The sequence below is a fragment of the Vanessa cardui genome, chromosome 4, assembly GCF_905220365.1.
Source record: "Vanessa cardui chromosome 4, ilVanCard2.1, whole genome shotgun sequence".
Lineage (NCBI taxonomy): Eukaryota > Metazoa > Arthropoda > Insecta > Lepidoptera > Nymphalidae > Vanessa > Vanessa cardui.
This window is the reverse complement of record NC_061126.1, coordinates 2,169,262-2,195,622: the sequence shown is the minus strand read 5'-3', so window position 1 is coordinate 2,195,622 and position 26,361 is coordinate 2,169,262. Positions and strand designations below refer to the sequence as shown.

Here is a 26,361-nt window from a genome sequence, read left to right as displayed (position 1 = left end):
TAGTGGTCACGGGAATTCCTAGCCAAAATATTAAATACTAGAAAATCTGTATACAGAAGTATGTCTTCACAGAGATACAAGTAGACCCAAAGTAACAGCCTGTAAATTTCGCACTGCTGGGATAAGGCCTCCTCTTCCATAAAGGCTTGGAATATATTCCACCACGCTGTTCCAATGTGGGTTGGTGGAATGCACATGTGGCAGAATTTTGATAAAATTAGACACATACAGGTTTCCTCACGATGTTTTCCTTGCCTGCATTTGAACCCGCAATCATCGGTAAGATGGGATCATTCTAACCACTGGGCCATCTCAGATCATCAAAGATACACGACGACTGTATTTATGTGCTTAGCACGAGATTATATCTCAATTTTCTATCTTTTGGATATGTAAGAAAATCAACAGTTTTTAACGTAATTTGAGTTTGATATGACGCTACCCATAAATTTGAACAATATAGTTGCTTTATATTACATAGTAAGCTATACGAGATACCTATTACTTCAATACAACTATAATGAGACAGAAAGGCTCTTTGTCGAATTTCGTTGCATCAAATAAAAGTATATTCTTAATATTATGTTTATACGCTGTAACATATTAAAGCTTAATCGGATTCAGAAATTGTAAAAATTGCCGTAAAACGATAAGTTGAGTTACATAAGATTGTTGCTAAAAACATAATTGCATAAATAAATTAAGTAAACAGTGAAAATTTTAATAAATATAAAAAACCAAATATTCATAAATATTGGAATGCTTTTCGATTTGTTATTAGCGCGTAACAATGAGAAAGCAATTCTAAGCGTGACGTAATAAGTGTGAAAAGCCGTGGTAAGCGATGAGGCTGCGCGTGAGCAAGTTAAGTTACAGTTGACGGGCAAAGCTCGCGCGCGTCGGTCGCCGCGCCTGTGTGTGTTTATGACTGTGTGCGTGTAGTGCTACGTGTATGACAGGAATAGTTTGTATAGGTAAGATTTTTGATCTTGTAACACTTCAATAACGATTTTTGAAAATTACAATTGAATTAAGAGGATGTAAAATATTTGTGTAATTCAGAAATTGATGGTTAGATTGAATCATGCCCAACCAAATTTTTAATTAATGATCTGATATATCTTCATGAAATATTACATGAAATTTTTCTAGATAAAAATATTTTTATGTGTTGTATTAATAAAGACAAATGATGATAAATTACGTGTTATTTACATGTAAAATTTTCTCTGTTTATTTAACTTTAGTGCCTACTTACGATTTTTTCCAAAGAGTATGTAAACTTCCTATCTTTGCGCTTGTGAGTATATATGAAACAGCTTTTATGATATTTTACGTCTGTGTTAATATTTAAATGTTCCTTCGTACTCCTTGTTCCTAATAATTTTTGGGGAGATTGCATGTGAAACTTAACCAATAAAACCGACACATAAAGTACAATACACATAAAGGAATTACTGGTAAATATAATACTATTGATATGCGAAAAGAAATTGCTTCGTCGTCGGGTTATTATTTTTTTCTTACTGAGACGATAATGCATGTATCCGCAATGAACATATTTTGTGTAACAGCCTGTAAAGTTTCCTCAACTTTAGAACTTTGGAATTTGTCCAAACAAGTTGCTACAATGTGTGCAGGAGTATTTGTGACCTATATAACACATATATATTTTCTCACGATATTCACCGTTATGCATAAGAAAACTCAGTGGTATATACCGGTAATTCTCGTTAAAAAATGTGACCTTATTCTAGATACCATTTCACCTCTAGAATATAGGCGACTTAATATGCTGTTACCTTAACATGACTTGGTTTTTAACATCATTAAAGAAGCTTTCGGCACAAGAGGCATAGCATCGCAGTTCCTAAGGTTGGAAGCGTATTAAGCATGTATTTTTTTTAAATTTTGTGGAATCTGTCGACTTGTTGGTAGGGCTGTGTGTAAGCCCGTCTGGGTAGGTACAACCGACTCATCAGTTATTCTACCGCCAAATAACAGTCCTCAGTATTGTTGTGTTCCGGTTTGAAGGGTGAGTGAGCCAGTGTAACTACAGGCACAAGGGACAAAACATTTTAGTTCCCAAGGTTGGTGGCACATTGACGATGTAAGGAATAGTTAATATTTCTTACAGCTTCATTGTCTATGGGTGATGATGACCACTTACCATCAGGTGGTCTATATGCTCGTCCGCCAACCTATACCATAAAAGTAGTGTCAGCACTTACGACACGTACGTTCGTACTATTATTTGCTACTTTACCTACCTGTGCCTTAAAAAATGCATTGGAAGTACAAATAATGCCAAATTCATTTTTCAATCCTAAGCATTCTGCTTTATCACAAATTCATAAAGTCATATAATCATACTACTCAACTCACAACTTTTGACATTTGACACATAAAAAATAAGCAAATAAGAATCATTACCACTGAAAAAGTTCCGATAATACGAATACTCTAAGAAAGGACATCCTTTGTCATCTGTCATATTACAAAAGTGACATAAATCTCGTCAAATTAATTGCTTTCCATATTTCAACAGATAAAGGTTAAACTTTTCATCCATCACACTTCATTTCCCTTTAGAAGCAACGAGAGTTGTCATAATAAATAGCTAGAATTTGTTACACTATTCGTATAGCCACTCGATGCGGTAAAAGTTTATTATAAAACTGTCATATAATACGTCATGTAAATAAATTTATCGTGTGTTAGAAAATTTCTGAAAAATATTTAAATAAATAAAAATAAAGTTTCTTGGTACACTTTAGTTTCCGGTAGCAGCAGTTTTGTGGGAAAAGTGTCTTGTTGAATGTCGGAAGAAGTGTATACTTCCGTAGCGCCGTAGACAGTTTCGAGAACGAAATATATTGATAAATATTTAACAATTTTGTCAATAATTTGTTGACAACTGTGAGAGTTTTCCTAATTTTTTCGTTAACTTTGTGTTGCCATTTGACGCGAGTGGTATTGCAATGTTGAACTTAAACAAAAATTTTGGTATAATTAAAGATATTATAAAAATAACAATTATTCTAAGAGTTTCTTTGGCGGATTTTTCTGAGATCAATGGTGACCGATGTGAGTGAAAGTTCAAAGTAAGTGCTTGGATTTTTTATTCAGTTTTAAAATCTGATTGAGCCGAGATGGCCCAGTGGTTAGATTACTTTCATCGTAAAGTAAGGTTATGAGTTCAAAAACGGACTTAATTTTTGTAAGCTAATTTTCTTTCAGTGGGTTACCTTATGGTAAGTGGTCACCACTAACTGTAGACATAATACCGTAAGAAAATTTAACCTTTTCTTATATCACCAATATTATACCCTTGGTACAAGGGATATAATATAAAAGTAAGACTGCCTGATTCACCCATCTAATTAGCACAAAACTATACAAAGTAAAAATGGCGGTAGAAAATATGATGATAGGGTAGTGACTACCCGGTCACAAAGCCGTACTACCAAGTTAATTTGATCGTCGATAAATGATTTCAATATCCACGGATAAGATGCTTGGGTGGGTTATAGATCTGCTTTGTTTGGTCGAAACAAGTGTTTTACCTGAAAATTCGAAAATAAAAAAAATCATATTGGTACATACACTTAATTCCACTTACAGTTCCCGTGAGCCCACGAGAAATTAAAATACGTTTGTATAAAAAAATCAAAATTATTTACAGATGATATAAAAAAAATCAACCACCATTTATAGGCATTTCATTTACGATTGGTATTATAAATATTGAACAACGAATGTCTGATTGAATTGAATCAACTTCAATCAAGATTCATCAGCTGTGATACACAAGGCATCTTATCAAAACGATAGTTGGCAGGTCTGTTTATGAACTCGTATGTAAGGCTGTTGTCACACTTGTGATTTTAGAGCGACTTCAAAATGAAGGGAAAACACAATGTGTCTGATATTGCTCCGGGTTCGCTGCAAGCTTGTGGCGCTGAATATGCATTGTGTGAGCACGTATTTGCCACGACTTGCAGCACGAGTGCCATTTTATTCTACAAAAACGCACCTAATCCCACTTCAGTGTCATCAAAAATACCCATCTAAATATACGTAGCATCTAACAATGAAATCGCTCGCAAGTCCTATATCGTTTATAAAAAATAAATAGTATATTGCATCAGATAATAGTTGATTATCGTACATAATAATAAATGTCTTCAATTATATATTCTAAGGAAATGCCTCAGTGTTACCCATTATGACTTCTTTCTATGATTCTATGATTTTTATTTCTTTTCTTTTTAAAAAGGATTACTCAAATTGAATCTAGAAACAATATCCAACATTTATTTGCAATTATATATTAGAAATTATTTTATTTTATAGTATTATATTTTAGAAAATAATTATACATATATCTATAATTTTTACCATTTTTTATTAATTACAATAAATAATTGATCAATTCAATTACAATTTCCTTCTATATAATTATTTACAGCTCTGTTTTGATTTTATATTTATTCAGGAAGACAAAAAACAAAATGATATTTTGTATATTATTCATAAGCGAATCAGACTTAAATAATACTCATTTGTGTAATAATAAATCTGTGGATTAGCAGATTATAAAAATAATATTAAATACACGCGGTGATAAAGCGTTATTAACCGTTGAAGGTATAAATAATAATTATGGAAAAGTAACGTTTTCAAATCTATGCATTGAAAACTCTTCCTTTTAATAAAGAGCATGGAATACAAATACAAAACAACGCGTTAAAGAAGATGCTAGTTAATAGCATACCATTATCTTATTTCTACATACGAATTTAGTTTTTAAAGAGAATGCTACTTGATAGGATGGTGCTACTTAAGAAGTAAGTAAAATTCTCGCGTTAAATTAAGACAAACAAATTTAATTTATTTTAATGTAACATTGTTAAACTTAAACAGAAAATACAAACTGTTTTTACTCAGTCATACTTAAGGCTTTCTAAACGTATAGAAAACATCACAAAAGTTACAAGTATATCTATTTGTTTATTTAAGACTTAAGAAACAAACGAATGATGTAAACTTTACTTACCGTAAAGATTATTTTACCCACTTTTTAACTGTAATAATACAACACTTTTCAATTGTTATATTACAAAACTAACTTTATTGTATAAGCATTTTGGGTAAACCTCAATATAATTTGGAATTTGATAAGCTAATGCTATGTGTGATATATTATATAGAATATCTTATCAAATTTTTCAAAACCTTTTGAAGCTTTCAGAAAAACAATCTGTGCTCATGACATAGTGAAAAATTATTCCTAAAAATATCCTGATATAATGGACAAAGAATATTTATTTCTTTGGTTGTAGGTTTCTGATATTAAATTTGCTATGTCAAAGAAACTGTGAGAAATTAATTATATAGAAACGCATACTAGAAAAATAAAGAAAATTCTATGTATATATTGTCATATTTTTATTCATTAATTAGCCAACGTCTCATCAAACATAAATACACTTGGTTTATAAACAATGTTCCCACATTTATTTCTCACTGATTCAATTCAAGCAAAAAACTGATCTGATTTTCTTATATCACAATCAATTTTATTTTTTTACTTAAGGAAACAGACTATGATAGTTACTGCACCTACAGCCATTAAAACTATGACTCGTGTGTACTAAGATATCTAATCCCTTTTGCTTTAGACGAGTATCACCGTTCCAACTGGATCACAGCAAAATATAACAAGTCCGCAACAAACGGATCATGTACATTCATCAACTGTCAAGTCAGTTGCGTACACATGACCCTCTCGATCGTAATCCATCACAAACAGACCTTTGCAACAACGGTAGAATAGTTACTGATAAATTCTTTTAACCTGTCACCGCACATAATGACGTAAGCATCTATCTAAAAGCAATAGAGTTTAAGCGTCGTCCGAACTTATAACAACAATTACATTTACGCTATGAACCACTTTACCTTTAGCTTTCTCTTTCCAACACATTGTATTGTATATTTTTGTTTCTATACTTTCACATTTTGAATTACTATTGAATAGCCGTAACAATGTTCAAATGGTACTTGTTTTGTTATTCTTACAAGGATGACAGACATTGATCGAATTGTATGGATATGGTCGACTTAAGCGACTTTCAGAGGATATTTGCGCAAACTTTTACTGCAAGCTTTGGTCCAGTAGTTACTTTCTAACTATGCAGATGTTAGGGTTCTGAGTTCATAGGAAAACCCCTAGACATCCAGATAGCTCCCGTTATGTCGTATCTGTTTACCGAACCATCGATTGTGATGTTGGGGTAATAAAGACTGCTTCCATGTTTGCGCCAATACTTTATAGCAAGAACTGCGGCGTTAACTAGCCTCCCCTTAAAATTGGTCACTCAAAATCAAAATATACTTTATTTAAGTGGGCTTTTTCAAGCACTTTATATATTATAACAATTAAGTGAAGCTACCACCGGTTCGGAAAGTAGATTCTACCGAGAAGAACCGGCAACAAACTCAGTAGTTACTCTTTTTCAACATTTAAAAAAACTATATCCCAAATCAACCAAGATGACTTTTGATATTTGTAAAATATAATCTCTAGATGAATTGCACTATATATTAAAGCACAAGGTCTAATCACGCGATGTATTATAGCAAATAATACAATTCATGAGTAGTACTTATGCTTTTACTCAAATTCTGGGACACTCAACCAATTTATATCAATAACCTACATTACCGTTCATTTATATATTTTAATATTCATCTTCAAGTTCAAATTATTCATTGAAAGTTCTTTAATATTATTCAGGAACATCAATTAGAAAAAAGGTTTTTTGTAGGAGTGAAAAAACGTACTTTTTGTTTCCATTTCCGCACTTTGCGAATACATCAATGTAATGGGCACTCTTCAACATCAAACGTGAATGGACATGTATTTGGTATAAAATGCCGTACAGATGTATAAGAATTAAATTCAGAATACCGATTTAAATAACTTAATATTCCATATATATCAAATCGAAATAACACAACACTGACAAATCTCTGAAACTGTAACAACAACAAACTTGAAATAAAGTAATGTTCTAATTAGATGCAGATATCTGCGGATTTTGCGAGACAACCCCCGAGGGGGTAAAACGGTGATTAGAAGTTTGTGTTTTATAAATTTCGTGAGGGTAAAGCCGCAGGATCAGCTAGTTAATACATCCATATCATAAGGTCAGTGATGTGTCTTCTAAAACTCCTAAAGAATTTTCTGAAAGCAAAATAGATTATGTTCAGAAAATAAAGGTTTCGCTGTTGTGGTGATAAGACTACCGCATGAAGCTTTTTATTAAACTATCATAATCATTATTTTAACAAGCATCTAAAAGTAAGACTCGAAGATTATATTCAGTAGTATACATCATAATACTTGATTACAATTTCAAAAACGATTATGATTCTTAGTCAAATAAAAAGTACTTCATATTTAAGATTCAAATGAAAGATTTATGAAAAAAAGTCTCGAGGGTAGTGGGTGGATCAGGGATTTGAGAAATGCATTTATCCTTGCATAGTCAATTTCCGAAACCTTTTAACGAATCGTGTATATTTCAATATTCCATTCAAAAATGTACCTTTGTATTATTTTAGATCTATCCTCATGCTGAGTTTAATTTAACTTAGAGCCTTGTCATATACTGAAGGTTGATTTCTCCATGATTCAGCATTTAATGTAACATTTCTAGATCTCAAATGTTCAGTATAATGAGTTGCTTTCTAATTCCGATGTCTACAATACTCAAATTTTGTTCGGTCACCATAATTAAATACAATAAAATTTCATAGAAATTATAATATGTTTTATACTTGTACTTACATAAAAAGAAAACATAAATAAAAATAAACATAAAAATGAAGACATTATACAAGATTCAATTAACTTACATCTGCGGTTACGTTTAATATATGGTATAAATTAAATGTTGGTTTTAAGATCATAAATTTACACTGGATTTGTACATTTATTTTTTCTTTGCTTTTTATTTAACTTTATCTATATGGACTTTAAAAATTTTTTATACAGTTTTCAACTCTTTCCAAACAGTGTTGTACATATTTAAGGACTAAATGTTGCTAGTTGCTAAATGCTAATGTTTAGACTATAAAAATATTATTGGAATATAAGTCTGTGATTAATACATTTTGAGATCGTTTGATTGATAGCTATAAAAGCTTCATCTGTGTGTCACGGAAAATGTTTTAATTAATTTTTAGTAAATCGATAATAGATGGCGCTGATACATATCACCATTACACTGATCGCCATGACAATTATTAGCATATATACAAATTGCCACTAAATTTTAATATTTTTTTTAATGCCATAGTTTAATATAATTATTATAATAAATTGAAAAACTCCAATTCACTTTAAGTACTAATACTAAGAACTAATATTCATTAAATGAAAGTACTTGTTGCTAATTATTCGCGTGAACAATTACCAAAATTTTAAGTAATTTATTTGGAAACGGGCGGTGAAAGTTTTCTGCGTTGTAGGTTATTTCAAAGGTTAATTATTTTAAAACCATATGCTAATATTGACTAATGAATATTATGTTCTAAAATGTGTTATATACCCAGCAGGCGGTATTTTATTTTAGGGTTCCGTAATTATATAAAAAAGTAAACTTTTCAAGATTACTTCATTTTCCTTCTATCTATCTTTCAAGGCCCAGATTAATACCACATATTGAGGAATGCGGTCCCCGTGAATGAATCAAATCAATCAACGTCTAAGACAAACAATATGGTCGTGTCGCATTTCCCCTGTATTCGCAGAGTGAATCAAAATTAGTATCATATTTCCGTTGACCTAGAACAATTAAATTGGACAAGATGAAAAAATTAATGAACGAAAACCGAAATTTGTTGCTATATCAGTGTAACAGATAAATAATCAGTCTGGTAGTACGAGAGCGCGAGTCCGATTCTCACTTGCCTTTCTTTTTCATTACTTCTAACAGTATCCGATACAACTCTCTTTGTGCAGTACTTTGACAGTACTACATCGGAAACATTTACACAATGTGAACTGAACAAAGTTTTAAACCAATCAGATGAATGGTTTAGGAACACTCACACAAACAAAGAAACCTCTGTACTCGGAAATAGAACAGTGAAAAATAAAGTACTTTTTATATACATTCACTAGGTCTTTATGCAAATCCGTCTGAATAGGAACGGCTCATCGTTTATTCTACCGTTATTCAGCAATATTGATTATTGTTATGTACGCTTTAAAAGGTGAGTGAGTCAGTGTATTTACAGGCTCAAGAAACACTACATAATTGTCAAGATTAGTGGCACTTAGCTACGTAAAGGAAGAGTTGTAATTTCTTGAAACGTTATTGTCTCTGGATATTGGTGACCACATCTGACCCGTCCGTCTACCAATATTATAAATAAAAACCTTGTTTAGTCTTACTCTATCTGACATCATTGATTTTACATTCGAAAGAACACACGGTGTTGTTTAAGTCATTAGACCACAAAATTTATAGGCACCATGCAGAAACAATAGAGGGCGTTATAATTCCGACAGTAGAGACACCGTGCGAGTAAAAAAAGAAACTTCCCAGACACATTGGTGGCAGGCTGGCAGCTGTCAAGTCTGTAAATATGATTTTACAATGATCAAAATTATAAAACATGGTTTTTTACCAATTAACAATGAAAGTAATGGGCGCTGCAGATGGTGGTATTTTTAGATGGGAACCAGTTATTTGGATGTCTACTAAAAGAAACAACGGTTATAGGTTAGATTCAACGATCAACGAAAATTAAACTGTCTTTCATAACAGTTACCCACAAAATTGGTGATTTTTATATAAAAAAAATCAAATAGTACTTTTAAAATACTTGAAGGTATACTTACGTGTGTTTTATAACTGCATTTATCCATTTCACTGTTTTATCCCTAAGGCATGGCATGTGAGTACTATTAGTACAGAAATAGTAAAATTTTACACCCTTATGTGTTGTTGGATGATATTGATATTGTTTTTGGGTGTATTACGGCATCCAGAAATACAACAATTCATTTCGATAGCTCAAATTATCAAAAATTAACACGATAATTCAGAAACATTTTCGTTGTTTGACAGTAGAATTTCTGAAATTGAGGGTAAAAGTTTTGAATATGAGTCACGAGATGGCAGAGTCATCGCTACGCACGGTGCCTATAAATATTTTATTTTTTTGACAATACAATTTGACAGTTGCAGCTGAGTCAGTTATGTTGCTCTGATATATTTCACAAATATTCTTATCCTAACATTAATTATACTATGTTATCAAGAGTAGTTTATTTATATTATGTTTACCTATTTTATACATACTTCTGGCTAGCTCTGAAGTAGGGTTAGCAAGGTAAATATTACATATAATTTGACAAATAATCAATAAGAATCAAAAAACAGGCAACGGCTTGTGTTTGGAATTCCAAATCTGTAGCTTAATACAATAATGATATTTGCATATGCAAGTCCAAGGGTTAATTGAACTAGAGGGCGGTTCCTACCCACAAGAGCTTGTACAGAACCCTGCGCGCATATTTTACGTTATATTTACGTTTATAAGTAAGACTGTACATGTTTTATCTTTGAACTAAATTATGACGCTTAGACTTGCCTACAGATCGAATGTCCTAATCTGATCTACATTATTTGACGACCTTCAATGTAACAAAAAACGAATAAATCCATTGTGTTAACATCTTGAATCTTGATATAAATTATTCACGCGATGTATTTAATATTTACGAAGTGATTTACTTTTTTATTTGGCGTTTAAACCTAGACATGTTTTAGTATAAATATGTTTTTCATGATTTTTTTCATACCACAGATATAAATAATAATAAATAATAATAAATAAATAAATATTGGATAACATCACATACATTACTCTGATCCCAATGTAAGTAGCTGAAGCACTTGTGTTATGGAAAATCAGAAGTAAAGAAGGTACCACATACACCCAGACCCAAGACGACATAGAAAACTAATAAAATTGAACCCGGGACCTCAGAGTGGCGTACCCATGAAAACCGGTGTATACACCACTCGAAATATAAATCCGATGTTTAGAAATATTTTCATATTTATAATATTATTTTAGCAGTTTATCTTATGATTTTTGTAGCTTCAGATATGCACACGATGCTCTCTTACGCCACTGCATACGGGATGAATAGTAAACACAGTTTAAGTAGCTGATGGCTTAGCGGTGCTTACCTATATATGAACGCACGGTCTGAGTTTGTGATTTACGTGTTCCATTTACCACTTATAACTTTATATTTTCCCTTATCTTATTGTATATATAACAAACTTAATTCAATTGAAATATTATAAATACAAAAGTAACTAACATAACAACTAAGTAACTGTTACATAACAGACGACTGAAAATAATTTGATCTTTGGTCTTCAAAATAAAATCTACTTCTTATATCTAAAACGAAAACAGCCAAAACAAACCACCGTTGGCAAAGCCGCAGGCGAAAATCAATACATAATTAAAAACGTACCCAATGATTTTATTACTACCACTACTAACTAGGATTTCTTCATTTTATTTGTAATTCGATTTAGAATATCAAGTAGAATAAAATGGATGATTTTGAACAGCTAATAGCTAGATAATTAAATTTGTACCAAAAAGTCTTCAAACCGACAAGAAACTCGCCAAGTTCCTTGTCCTTCCCAGTGGAATCTACCCCCGAGCTGTTGATAACTTAAAATTAAATTTAATGTTGTAAAATGACTGTAATTACAATAGCCCATTGTTTATATTGTTTCAACTGAGATAAACATAAATGCACACATATTATATATTACGGTTCAATTAAATGTCAAATGCGATACGATCTGAAATGGTTCAGGTACATCAGCGCTGTGTTCCGATTGACGCGAGTTTATACCGGCAAATTTAGAAACTCATAACAGGAACTATTTTTTTTAAACTAAAGACCTTTAAATGTGAAGCCTTATATGTATATCTTCAACTGAATCAATATCGCTAAATAATCAAAACCGCCTGAAATAAATAACGAGTGTGCAAATAATTTTCTAATATTTTTTTAATGCAACTTGATAAATGTTTCGCGCAAATGGCAGATACAGTATGTATTCCGAAATCCGACTTGATCTCGCACAGATCTAGGGATTTATAAGTAATCAATCGTCCATACATAAATCTCTTAATCCAACTGACGTTTATTATTACGTAGTGATTTTTCCAAATAAGCCTTTTATCCGACTGCCCAAGAGTATTGTTGTATTTTACAGAGAACACGTGCATTATAACCGATGATTACGGGTTCAAACCCTGGCAAACACCACTGAATATTCCTGCGCTTAATTTGTGTTTATAATTCATCTCGTACTCGGCGGTGAAGGAAAACATCGTGAGGAAACCTGTATGTGTCTGACCGACCCGCATTAGAACAGCGTGGTGGTACCATGCTACTGCGGATCGGGTAATCTAATGTTCAGAAGCTTCTCCTCAAAGGGAGAAGATGCCTAAGCCCAGCAGTGGGAAATTTACTTTACAGGCTGTTGTTCTATATAAAATCTGTTTTCACACGATCTTAAAATTATACTCCCATCGCGTCCAATGAAGTATAATTTCGAAACAACAACATAGAAAATATTTTAATGAAACTTGGCATAATTATAACTACTCCCAAGGGCTTGAGAAAAGACTGTATATTCTAGTTCAAACTGCACGTACATAATTTTGTGGACGAAACTCACAAAATGTTCAGCATAATTGTGTTTACGTTGCGAAATAATATCCTACGTTGTTTCAGATCGTGTGACGAGAATCTAGAATGGCTACAATAGTGAATTCAACTCAAAGTGTCCTAAAAGACACGTACGACTATTATTTATGGACACTGTCGCTTTCCGGTAAGATGCACTTTGTTACGAGCTGTGTTTGTGCAACAAACGCATATATCAAATATGATTAGAGAAAAATATAATAACGCAAAAACAAAGAATTAATCATGAAGTTTTCCTCTGTCATATATTTATTAAGACATAAAGATTCCTTCGAAATATTGACATATACATACTAATATTTTTAATACGAAAATAATTTTTGTCTGTTGCCCTTTTACGGTGAAACTACAAAATCGAATTTGATGTAATTTGCAATGAAGCTACTTATTTATGCCTATAACCAAAAATGTGAAGGGAGCCGCCTGACAACCAATTTCATCCAAAATTTAAATTTCATTGTTTATTTAATAAATATGTTGTTTTTTAGATAAAAGAACAGAAGGATGGCCTCTAGTGGATTCTCCCATACCCACTGTTATATACACGCTTATATATCTATTCATTGTATGGATTGGACCAAAGATCATGAAGAACAGACGACCGTTCAAACTCACATGGCTATTAGTGCCTTACAACTTAGCGATGGCAGCGCTTAACGCGTATATTGCTGTTAGACTGCTCACAGCTTCGTTTAGGCTGAGATATAGTTACATATGTGAACCATGCCGGCAGAGAAACGATCCTGATGAATTGCAAGTAAGTAAAAATTTTTTAGTGATTTTATATACGAAGATAACGAATTGGCTTTTATTTATGGATCGTGTATGAAATTGCAATGAATATTAATTTATTTTAAAATATTATCTTGGGTTGATTGAAATGGAAGCCACTGGTTAGTAAAGGATAAAATATTTTAAATAACTTTCAGCTTACGGAAACCATACATACATTTATGATACTTATTTGTAATATAAATCATTTAGTTACATGATTTATGTATGAACAGGGATGCTTAAACTTTAGAACGATTTACATGAAGTAATTTAGGTCGGTGTTCTTGTGAGTGATATTCAAATACACCATCAACATTGTTAAATCAGGACAATTTTTTTTTTTAACTATATTAGACAACTAATGTTATCCAAATTACCTATTGCCGCACGCACGCAAAAACACGCAAAAACAAATAAAATACACATACAACAACATAATTAATAATTATACATACAACAAATAGTAGATATAAATCAAATAATTATTATTTAGAAAAAAAAACGAAACTTATCTCCGGATTTAAATGTGATTATATGCAATGTGAAGGATTATATGCATGCATGTAGTAGAAAAAAAACTACGAATTTCAACATACCTAGCCAGAATTATATAATATTCGATCTTTAAATTTGTATATAGAATCTTATTTTCCACTGGTTATAATAGGCTATTTGACAATGGGAAAAGTAAATTGTGAATTATTGTAATCAGTATATATTATGAGTTTAAAAATGATTATTTACTGACGAAAGTTGAAAGTTGAAATACTTAATTTATTCAAAAATCCATTAATAAAAAACGCATTTTTTCAAACGTTTGTCATGTGATACAAAACGCTTTTGATTGACCGGGCTTATGATAAAGTTACTTTCTTGTTAACCTTGCTTTTCTACTATACATATGTACCACAGATTAAAATACAGGAAAGTGACGTCAACGACCCCATTGCAGTGCCATATTTTCCAAGTTTTTCGGCAAATATGTACTAGAAATAAAAAGTCAACTTTTACTAGGTTCCTTAACTTCTACTAAATAGTATAAAATGGATTTTAAAAACCAGTCAAATAGCCTATTCAGTTGCAAGATTCGATCCAAATATACCATTGAAAAATAGTTAATGTCTTATTGATGAATAGCTGACTGGAAAATAGGTTGGAGAAATTCAAAGATGGAGATCGGACTTGGAATAAAGTATTCCAACATTGTAGATTAATGGACTAAGCTCCTAACACTGAACTCAATGCAGCCGAGGAATTATCTGCAATAAATGACTGTTTTACGTTAACTTAAGGCGCACAGCTTAAACGAAATAATGCTAAATTAAAAACAAAATTAATTATCTTCCAAAATAAATACTTTAGCGATATATTTTACGATAGTTATTTTTTCTATAGTCGGTTTTAGCACAAGTATAAATTCAGTTTTATGTGTGTAATTTAGCCTGTGTTGGCAGCATTTTTGTATTCCGGGCTAAAAATTAGTGTAATTTATTGTGTTTTTCATTTTAAGTTAGACTAGATGGTTTTCGTAATATGACGGTATGATCTTATAGCAGCTGATAGTTTCCGTCGAATTATTATTAATTTGTTAGGAGTTATTGTGTACTGAAAATCTTTGACGGAAAAAAAAATTATACGTATTACACAAATTCAATATTGATTTTTAACGCAAATGAAACATCAATCTAGTGTAAGACAGACGTAACTAATCAAAGTTTCCCATAAACTATCGACCTTTTGAATATAAATCGAAATACGTTCAAAGGAACGTAGCAATGATGAAAAAATTATTTAACAGTTATTAAGATAAAATCCGTATTGGTCAAACGCTGATAATTATCTAGTTTAATACATGACTTGTGAGTTTCAATATAAAGGATCAGGCCAATCATTCATAGCTGATACTAGTTATTAATCAAGTGTGATTTACAGACGGTACACTACAACTTGCAAATCTGGTCGAGCGTTCCGATTTGTTTATCTATAAATGATTAATTATAGAACAGATATTTAATATATAAATGGCATGGCAAATACAGAAAATATTCCCTTGCACAAATAAATAACGAATAATTTTTAGATGAGATTTTACTAAAAAAAATATTTTAAGCCGGATCTCTCTTGTGTAAATAGTGAAACATTCGGATATTTTTGTATTTATTTGTTTCGATGCAAGATTTTATATTAAAATATAAATGTTAATACAATAAATTTGATATGAACTCTGTCTGTTTATATATAATATCGTTAATAGAGAATTTGTAATAAAAACATTGAAATCAAGACTTGGATAATGACATACAGTTTTTATTCGAGAACGCGAACGTAGTCACGGTATAAACTAGTCGAATAAAATATTATATTTCAGTCATTTATTAGTTTCTGTCTAATATATTCCACATTCCAAATTGGTGTGGGCTAAATATTTAATTAACTTCCCAATTATTCGGAGTTGCTTGTAAGGACGAACTCGAATAAATGGAAATTAATTGATCATCACAGTCTATATTATATATTATTATATTATAAGTGTGAAAGTAACTCTGCCTATCTGTCTGTCTGTTGCTCTTTTACAATCAAACCAATGAATTGAATTCGATGAAATTTTGAGTGAAGCAAACTTAAATATCAAGGAAGGACATAAGCTAGCCCGCTTTCCTCTTCTCTTGATTCAACCTTCTCTCTTTTCCCAAAAAATTTTAATATTGTTCATTTGAATGCGCAGAGTATTCCAGCTCACTATCCTGATCTCTTATCTTCCTTTGCCAACTCTAATATTCACGCTATCCTTATCTCCGAAACATTCCTCAAGCCATCTCTTCCTTCTTCCTCCTTCTCATTACCTAACTTTCACCTTATCCGCAATGATCGAACTGGAAAAGGAGGCGGAGGAGTTGCTATTTATTTACGTAACCACATTCCTTTCACTGTCCTGAATAAATCCGATTCCCAATACTCTGAATCCGCCGAGCACATACTCATTGAGGTTATATTTGGACACATTAAGGTACTACTCGGTGTTTTTTACAGTCCTTCGCTCCACATAGACTACTTCGACACGTTCGAAAGTCTATTGGAAAATTCCTTGCCTAATGTTAACCATGCTATTATTATGGGCGACTTCAATACCTGCCTTATCAAAAATGACGCTCGTGCCAAGCGCTTATTGAACATAATTAATAGCTCCAATCTATATTTTCTCCCATCCAATGCCACTCATTACTTTCCCAACTGCATCCCAAGCCAACTTGACCTATCCTTTGTTTCATCCTTGGAGCATGTTGAAATTCACGGACAATTACCTGCTGAAGCCTTTTCGTACCATGACCTAATATACCTGTCATACAAAGTACGTCCGCCGAAAGTTAAACCCACTGTGGTCATGCGTTCGACGCATGACCACAGTGGGTTTGTGGGGTTGTGGCTTCAAACATTTTGACAACGAAAAATTTATGCAGGATCTTAGTGGTATCAATTGGGACTCAATTTTAAACGCTTCTACTATCGATGAGAAACTTGAACTTTTTAACTCCTCTCTAAATGATCTCTTCGATAAACATGCTCCTTTCCGTCCCATTAAGCTCAAACACCTACCTGCACCTTGGTTATCTCAGGACATTCGGAAGTTAATGAAGAAGCGTGACAGAGCTAAATCAAAATTTAAATTAAACCCAACTATTGACAACCTCGTGAAATATAAGAGTTTACGTAATCGGTGCCGTAAAGTATGTAGAGATGCTCAACGTAAATATATACAAGATAAGATTGAGAACAGCAATTCTTCTCAGACCTGGAAATTCCTACAATCTCTAGGTATTGGACGACAAGCAACCAGGATCCCTCATACTGTTGATCTCAATGCTCTGAACGGATTTTTTGCTAGTACTGTCCTAATGAACAACAGTGATTTAATTAGTACTTTGAATCATTTTAGATCCTTGCCTATTCCTAACAAACCCTCTTTTCACTTTTCCCCAATTACTGCTAGTGACGTTAAGGCCAACATCCTTGCAATAAGATCCGATGCCACGGGATGTGATGGAATCAACCGTAGAATGATACTTGCTGTGTTAGATTATGTTCTCCCTATATTATTTCACATTTTCAATTTCTCCCTTGACTATAACGAATTCCCTTCCACTTGGCGTTTAGCTTATATCCTTCCAATTCCCAAAAACAAAAATCCCATATCTTTCTCTCACTTTCGTCCAATATCTATTCTTCCATTTCTGTCTAAAGTGTTAGAACGTATTGTCCATCTTCAATTAACAAAGTATCTAGCAGAGTACAATGTACTCTCTGATTTCCAATCAGGATTTCGGAGAGGTCATAGTACTACTACTGCCCTACTTAAAGTATGCGACGATATACGTTTTAACATGGACAACAGACATGTTAGTATCCTGGCATTATTGGACTTCAGTAATGCGTTCAATACGGTTGATTTAGATCTCCTGCTGGCAGTGCTTCGGTCGATTAATATATCTTCCGATGCATGTGAGTGGTTTCGTAGCTACCTGTTTGGTCGTCAGCAATGTGTACGGATTAATAATAAATTATCCAGCCTCCAATCTCTCTCATCTGGTGTTCCTCAAGGCAGTGTCCTCTCTCCACTTTTATTTTCAATTTTTATTAATACTGTATCCCATCTCCTCTCGTCTTCCTTTCATCTTTATGCTGACGACTTGCAGGTCTACGTTTCTGCTCCCTTAACAGGTATCGGAGGGGCTATTGAGAGGCTGAACCAGGAATTGCATAAAATTTGTACTTGGAGCAAGACGTGCGGGCTTCTTGTAAATCCAGATAAATCGCAGGTCATTATTATTGGCAGCTCCAAACTACTTACTAAAGTTGATTACGCCCACCTACCTGCGATCATCTTTAACAATACGCCTCTGTCACTTAGCAGTTCCGTTAAAAACCTTGGTCTTCTTATCGATAATACATTATCCTGGACTGTGCAAGTTGCTGAAGTCAGTAGAAAAGTTTTCGCCACATTTCATTTGTTAAAACGTTGGAAACACTTTCTGCCCATTAAGACTAAAATCACGTTATGTCAAACTCTTCTACTTCCTATTTTGGACTACGCAGATTGTTGTTACACAAACATTACAGAGGACCAACTCAATAAGCTAGAAAGGCTACAGAACGTTTGCATCAAATTCATCTTTGGTCTACGGAAATTTGATCACGTCTCCGAATATCGGGCGCAACTTAAGTGGCTTACTATTCGACATCGTCGCAACTTGCACATGTTATCCCTTCTTTACTCTATCCTCTATAATCCTCTTCTTCCCGCGTATTTGAAGGAACGGTTCTGTTTTGTGGGTACTGACGTCAGCTATCCACATGAACTGCGATCACGCTCTGACAACAAACTGTCACTGCCGGTCGCTCATACCCACTTCTATAGCGAATCCTTTACGATGACAGCTGCAAAGCTATGGAATACGCTCCCTGCCGAAATTCGTCAATCTGAGTCAATTTATATATTTAAAAATAGGTTACATAAGTATTATTTATCTATTCAATCTGCGTAAATACTATTTCCTATATTATCATACTATTAGTATTTATTTATTAAGTATTATATTTTATGTACGTAAGTTTTATTATTATTATTATTTTTTATTATATGTTTAGTATAACTTTCTGCTATATATATAAAAATTAATTTTTAGCTGTTTAAGAATAAAACATGCTTGTTTGCACCATCCCGTTTCCCACAGACAAATTCTTACTCTAAAGGGTTGTCTGTAAGAGATTGCTTTAAGCAATAAGACCGCCTTTGCACGCTTCTCTTTTTGTTATATGTTCTTTTAATGTTATGTACACTGTATCTTTTGCTTTTTGTGTGCAATAAAGTGTTTATAAATAAATAAAATAAGCTACGTTTTTTGACAACCAAAGACAAACCCGCAATCATTGGTTAAGATGCACGCCTTCTAACCACTGGGCCATCTCGACTCACTTTGACAACCAATTCCCTAAAACTCGAGCGAAGCCGCTGGCGAAAACTAGTATGATATATTTACAGAAAGCGAAATAGTCACAGAGTCATAACTTTTTAAATAGTCCAGTCTTAATATTCCAAAAAAAGACTGAAAAATGCAATTGAGGCAAGGAGGCCAAATTTTGGATATGTCATAGTGTGTCCTCGATTTCTAATATGCGCACGCCACCATCGTGAAAAAATTTTTGCGCTTTCTCGGCTATGCGTCATGCTCCAAGAGTTATAATAAAATAATTCTTTATTGTTTTATTAACGTTATAGCATTTTTGACGTTATCAACCTACCGTTGATGTTTATTGAGATGTGGAGTTTGAAACTAAATGTATCCCCTCTACAATTTGTCCAAAAAACAACCTTTCTTTTTTGTGTTGCCTCAATATAATAACTGGACTAAAAGATAATACTATAAAAAAAGAGTATACTATAGATAGAAATGAACTAAATGTAATCACCAAAAAGCAGCAATTGAAAAAGTGCAACGTATTCTCCTCAAATCTAAACTTGGCTTAGATTGGAGAATTTAGAGGCTCCAAAAAATGGATATGGAAATTTAAATATGTGTATAAATGCAATTAACGTACATAATATTATAACTTTATTTTAAATACACTATCTAACAGCTGATGATTGATGTCCTATCTGATAAACAATTAGATTAGCTTTACAAATTATTCGCAAAAGTTTGTATCGATTACTGGCATTTCATGATTAATTGATTAAAGTAAGCGTTTTACTGTGACTTAGTATTGTAGAAAATATATTTATGTTTTTCATTTGCAGATAGCAAACGCAGTGTGGTGGTATTATTTCTCGAAACTCCTGGAGTTCTGTGACACGTTCTTCTTCATATTGAGGAAGAAAGAGGAACAGCTAACCTTCTTGCATGTTTATCACCACTCGACAATGTTCGGTTTTTGGTGGATTGGAATCAAATGGGTGCCCAGTGGATCAAGTAAGTTTTCTTGCACTTACTAACAGACAGTTTTGTTAAAATTTCCAATTATATATCATTACCAATTTTTGTTTGGTAACTCTAAGGCTTAGAAATAACTGCTGTTCTCGATGTTAATTCTAAAGATATTTTTAAAGTAAGCCATGTTCGTTCAATCACTATTTCAAAGTCTACGTTTAGTACAATGTCTATTATTATAGAAACGAAAACATTAAAATATTTTTATAAAATGTGTGTGATACGTGTAGTAGCAGTTGTTCGAAATTTATTGGCGTTTTGTGGAGTTGAACTAAATAAGTATATTTTATTTCAGCTTTCCTCCCAGCCATGGTAAATAGTGGCATTCACGTGCTCATGTACACCTACTACGGTCTATCGGTATTTGGTCCGGCTGTTAGTCAGTTCTTGTGGTGGAAGAAGTACTTGACCATCTTGCAATTGGTAAGTCTTTGATTTTCTTAAAATCATTTAAAAAATTGGTCCATATGATCACTATTGTTTAAGTGTCTGCTTCAAAATAGACGGTTTTGGCGATCTCTTTAATAAGCTGCTATTTGAATAAGATAAACTTATAAGGATAAAACACTTAAATTCATTCCTTATATATGTATTCTTTCCAATGGATCACGTGGACTCGTATGTTGTTGTAAATATTTATATATAAGTGATTCAGTGAAATTTATTAAATCGATAATAATCAATCAAAAGTTTTGAAATAGAAACTATGTATGAACTTAGTTAGACCTACATCAAAGATAAATAATTGAGCAAACCACTGATTGTTTTAAATTCATAAAGTTTACAGCTCAAAATTTCGAGAGAAAGATGTTATTTACCATCACCTGTATATTAAATTTATGGGATGATTACTTGAATAGTGTTGTACCTTTTTCTTATGATTGACAAATCCACGTTGAAAAAAACGGAGAAAAAGTAACTAAGCATTTACACCGTCGAAAACGTGACTATTTACAAACTCAAATTAAGCATACGAAAATTATATGGTGTTGCCTGAATTTTATTAAGCCCGCCATCATCGGTTAAGATACACACGTTCTAATCAACGGGTCATCTCAGTTCTTACTTCTTATGTTTATTTATGTAATTATCTCATTCTCTAGATCCAGTTTACCTGCGCCTTGATTCTCGGCATCAACGGTATTAGGACCGGTTGTGAATTCCCCCTCTGGATGCACTACGTTCTCATCATCTACATGATCTCCTTCATCGTGCTCTTTGGAAACTTCTATATGAAGGCTTATCTTGCCAAGGTAAAAATAATTATTATTAATCAGTTTGACTCAACGCCGACTGGATTTAATTATTTGCGAGTGTTTTCTTGAAATGTATTTCAAGAAAACACTTGTAGTAGATGTATTCGTTAATGCTTTGTTTCGCATATTTTTAAATTATCAGACAATATTGACCGAAATTTAAGAACACTAGAAGCGCAATAATTTATTTAAAATTTGCGTAAATTATCCTGCAATTCAAATAAAAAATATAGAATAAAAAAAATGAACTTGGCATCAGACAATAATCAAACTAAAAGCTAAAAACTTTTTGGTTAGGTACGTTTAACAAGAGCTGAATGTCATTGATAATATAGAACATAGGATTTAAAGATGTGCCCTTCGAATAAAATACAGTTAAAAAAGATAGACAAGTAAATTCCTTTGACATGTACTTGCTTATTTGTCTAAAAAATCTAGTACCGATTGTGAAAGAAATATCTCAGGCTTCAAAAAGAATTGGCAAAGGAATCTTAGTAAGATTTTTTCGTATATTGTTGTTCATTTATTTTAATTTACTCTGGAGACTTTAACTCCGAATATGTAGTATAAAATTCATTATATTTAAAATATACAAAACATAAAACGTACAATAACACTTTCCTTTTAAATATATCGTATTTTCAAAAACAACAACATTGTCAATGAAAATTGTTCCTTTATTCAAAACTTATCTCGTAGCTGTAAAGTGAAATAAAGACAATTCAAACTTCAAAGTTTAATTAGGCGAAGACGTCTTTGTACTCCAGAGGTCTTGCCATCTCGAACAGCTTATTTTGGTGAAACAGACCTTTAAGTGTCCGTTAACAAACACCATCAAAGCAAACTTCTACACCTTTATGAACTGTATTTATTTCTAAATTCATTCTGTTACTTTTAAGTAGATAATCACTGCATAGTATAAAGCAAAGTCCCGTTCTCTGTCCCTACACCCCATTGTATGCTTAAGTCTTTATAAATACGCAACGGATTTTGATGCGGTTTTTAATGAGTAGATAGAGTGATTCGAGAGGAAGGTTTTTGCATATACTACTAGGTTGTATATAATACATGGAATATATAGTAAAGAAACACTAATCATTTTAGAAGTTTGTAATGTGATGTCGTAAATAAACATATTCTGTAGTATATTTAGTAGTATAAATTATAGGTTTTGCTACCCCTTTTAAAAACTATTTATAGATAGTCAGGACGATAATTGCCTTACTAATATAATATAAGTAAGAGTTGACCTCCCTTAATAATAAGAAAATTTTGACCGGAAACTAGTTATGTTATATTTGTCAGTTCGCGATTATAATAACCTAAGTCATGAGAAAATAAATCACATCGATTTATTTATTTGTGTTTAATTAAATCGTGTTTCAAAGCTACAATAAAATATTACATTTATTCTAATATATGCAAAGCGGTGGTATTTTTATTTCAAATAAAATACCAATAAAGCTCAATGAAAACAAATATATGACAAAAAGTTGATTTTATCTTGAATTAATTGTAATGACGAACAAAATCGAACGTCATTTGTTTTCGTTATTATTAATCTCTGCCGTATCCGAGATACAGTAATCAGTAACATGAAGCCTGTAATAGCTGTGTGGTCATTTTACGTAACTCAGGTTCCGAGTGAAAGTGTACATGCAACTGGTACAGCAAGTTCCGTTACATCATTGAGTTTTACTTTCAAACATCCGCGGTCGTTCGTAATAATATACCCATCTCGACTTGACACGGTCACTACGCTGCGTTTGTGGAACGAGTACCTACAGCTGTCTTGCCGCTGGTTCTTTAAATACTGCGTGTATAACCCGACCAATTATAATCACAGTACTAATTTTCTTTTCAAACATATTTAAATTTGTTGGTTTATAACTACGATACTGTAGAATTTAAATATGTATACACATTCATGATATACATTCCCTTTAAATTTATCGGTTTATAATTACTATAAAAATGTACACCGATAAAAATACTTATTCTATTTGTTTTGTAAAGCGAGTCAATGTAACCTGTAACAGGTTAAGAAACATTACATCTTCATCATCATCATCATCTCATCTAGGATGGTTAATATTTCTTACAGTATTAAAGAATTCGGACTTTGGTGATGACCATTGACAATTTTTCAGTCTACCTATAGAAATAAAAATATTTTCATAAATAAAGCGACAACAATAAATCATTATTCAATAACAAGAATACTCATTCATATTTGATGTTCATAATAAAGCCGATCGGATTGTGAGCATTCTCAGAATAAGTCGGTTAAATTTTAACTCCGCTAAATATAATTATTATGGTAATTCAGAGCGAAATTTTCATTTTATTTTTCCACAATAAGGAAATTCGGTTCGTAATAATCCGAGATTTTAAAAGAACTTTACGTTAAATATTCTTTTGGCTTAAAATAATATTAAGTCAATATTTTCACTACGTGTTCTGATTTTTTTTTATTTGATTTCAGGGAAGTAAATGTATGGAAGTGAGATACGGCCAGTGCTTGGACGACGAAGAAACGATTCGTGCGAGGAAACTGAAATGCAATTAATTACATAATTATAATTAATGTCTTCATAATTTATTCAATTAGTATAAAATTCGATTTAAGGTTATATTATATTGCAATTGTTTAATTAAATATATCTGTTGTTTAATGTGTACTGTTTCCTTAATACTATTAAATAAAATTTCTTTTTATAATTCCATAATGATAGGTCCAGTCAGAATAAGAAAACCTTCGTCAGATTTCAAATTAATTCCTTTATCAAGCCATATACTCTTAGTACCTTTCGAAACTAAAATACTAAACTGACATATAAACATTAACTTAAAGTACAAAACAACTAAGTTATACTTATAAACAACTAAGTTGTTTTGTACTGAAGATGTAGCATCGGAAGATGCAATGAAACCGATTACTGCCGATTCACACAACCAATAAAAACAGCTCCCTATCGCACCATTCGACGCTATTCGTCGCTATAGTTTCTCGCGTCAGTTCAACCATGTAGAGGTGTCAAATTGACGAATATATTAGGTCATATGATATTACAAGTTATTACGTTTGTATAAAGATCATATTCACTTAAAAAATAAATATTGATAATTTGAAATAGCGTACTTAATTCGGTTTTGATCGGTTTTACGAATTTTGCCGATGCTACATCTAAGTTGTACTATACAGTACTCTTTGCTAGACGTTACTTACAATGATATAGCGACGCAATATGTTATTCTCAATCGGTAAAGCCGATTATCGCCCATACTGAGCACACGAAAATACATCTTAAGATGACGAACCTTTTGCTACCCCGACTGTACTAATCGTTTACAGATATTGCACTGCCAAACACCAATACTTAGTATTGATATGTTCCAGTTTGAAGGATGATTGAGTCATTGTAACTACACACATCAACATTGTCTAGGGATATTTTGAATTTACTCAATTATTTCAAATTTTATTAAAGATAACATGCAACATGTTTATATTTTTATAAAGCCCATTTATCTGACTATAGTCCAGAATAAAAAATAAACCATATTATTTTGCGTAAACAATTTTATTCTTAAATAAAGAAAAAAACGTAAAATAATGGTAAAACTAACAATTAATGTTTGTCTCAAGAAAATGTGAAAAATGTAGAAAAGTTATTGTTTTTAACAGTCATATGAAAAATCAGTAGTCTGTAAAACTATCCAGGACATTTATAACGTCCTGCAACAATTTTTCATACTTTGGATTAGGTTTTTCAAGTCTTGCTGCGGTATATTGTCCCAGGTCCGACTAAGATGCAAAAAAGTGGCTCATCCGTCGCAATATTTGCAGGAAAATTACTCGAAGCCCTTCTTTGGAGTATGGCCCACGCGTGCTCTATGGGGTTTAGGTCAGGTGATTGAGCGGGACATCCTAAGACCGATACGTCTTGTTCCTACAACCATCTCGTCACCACTCCCGCTGTGTGCGGACGGGTGCTATCGTGCATGAGCGTGAATTCTTGGCCCATTTTTAGTCTATGGGGCTAAATTATTGGAACAAGCATCTCGTTACGGCATTTTTTGGCCGCCATGGTGTTTCTGATCGAAACGAGGTCTGTTCTTCCACCAAGATAAATTCTCGCCCAAACCATAATTATTCTGCCGTGGTATGAATGGATTTTCTGAAGATGTTGCAGACGGCTATCATGACCAGGGAATCGCCAAACACGTACTCTACGTGTATCGGGGTGGAAACCGAACCGGGACTCGTCGGTAAACAGCACTACAGAGCACTGGTTATCATCCGAGAGCAAATTTACACGAACCCACTCTAGTCGTCGTCCACGATTTCCTCGGCGTAGTGCTGGAGTACGAAACGGTCTGCGAGCATGAAGGTTAGCTTCATGAAGCCTTCTCCTTACAGTTTGGTCACTCACAAGCAACTGGTCCTCTGGCTAGAGCCTCTGAACCAATTGAAGTGCCGTAACATTTGGTTCTCTTTTCGCCGCAACTTGCA

General features: G+C 32.7%; 1 protein-coding gene across 1 annotated transcript; it reads left to right on the top strand.

Moving 5' to 3' along the window:
• Positions 1 to 864: 864 nt before the first annotated feature.
• On the top strand, positions 865 to 24,520 carry LOC124544500 (elongation of very long chain fatty acids protein 4-like). The gene is made up of 7 exons (XM_047123091.1): positions 865 to 974; positions 12,860 to 12,959; positions 13,321 to 13,589; positions 20,400 to 20,571; positions 20,885 to 21,012; positions 21,693 to 21,842; positions 24,331 to 24,520. The coding sequence occupies exons 2-7, from the start codon at positions 12,881 to 12,883 to the stop codon at positions 24,412 to 24,414; spliced, it is 882 nt and encodes a 293-aa protein (XP_046979047.1). The 5' UTR covers positions 865 to 974; positions 12,860 to 12,880; the 3' UTR covers positions 24,415 to 24,520.
• The last annotated feature ends 1,841 nt before the right edge of the window (positions 24,521 to 26,361 follow it).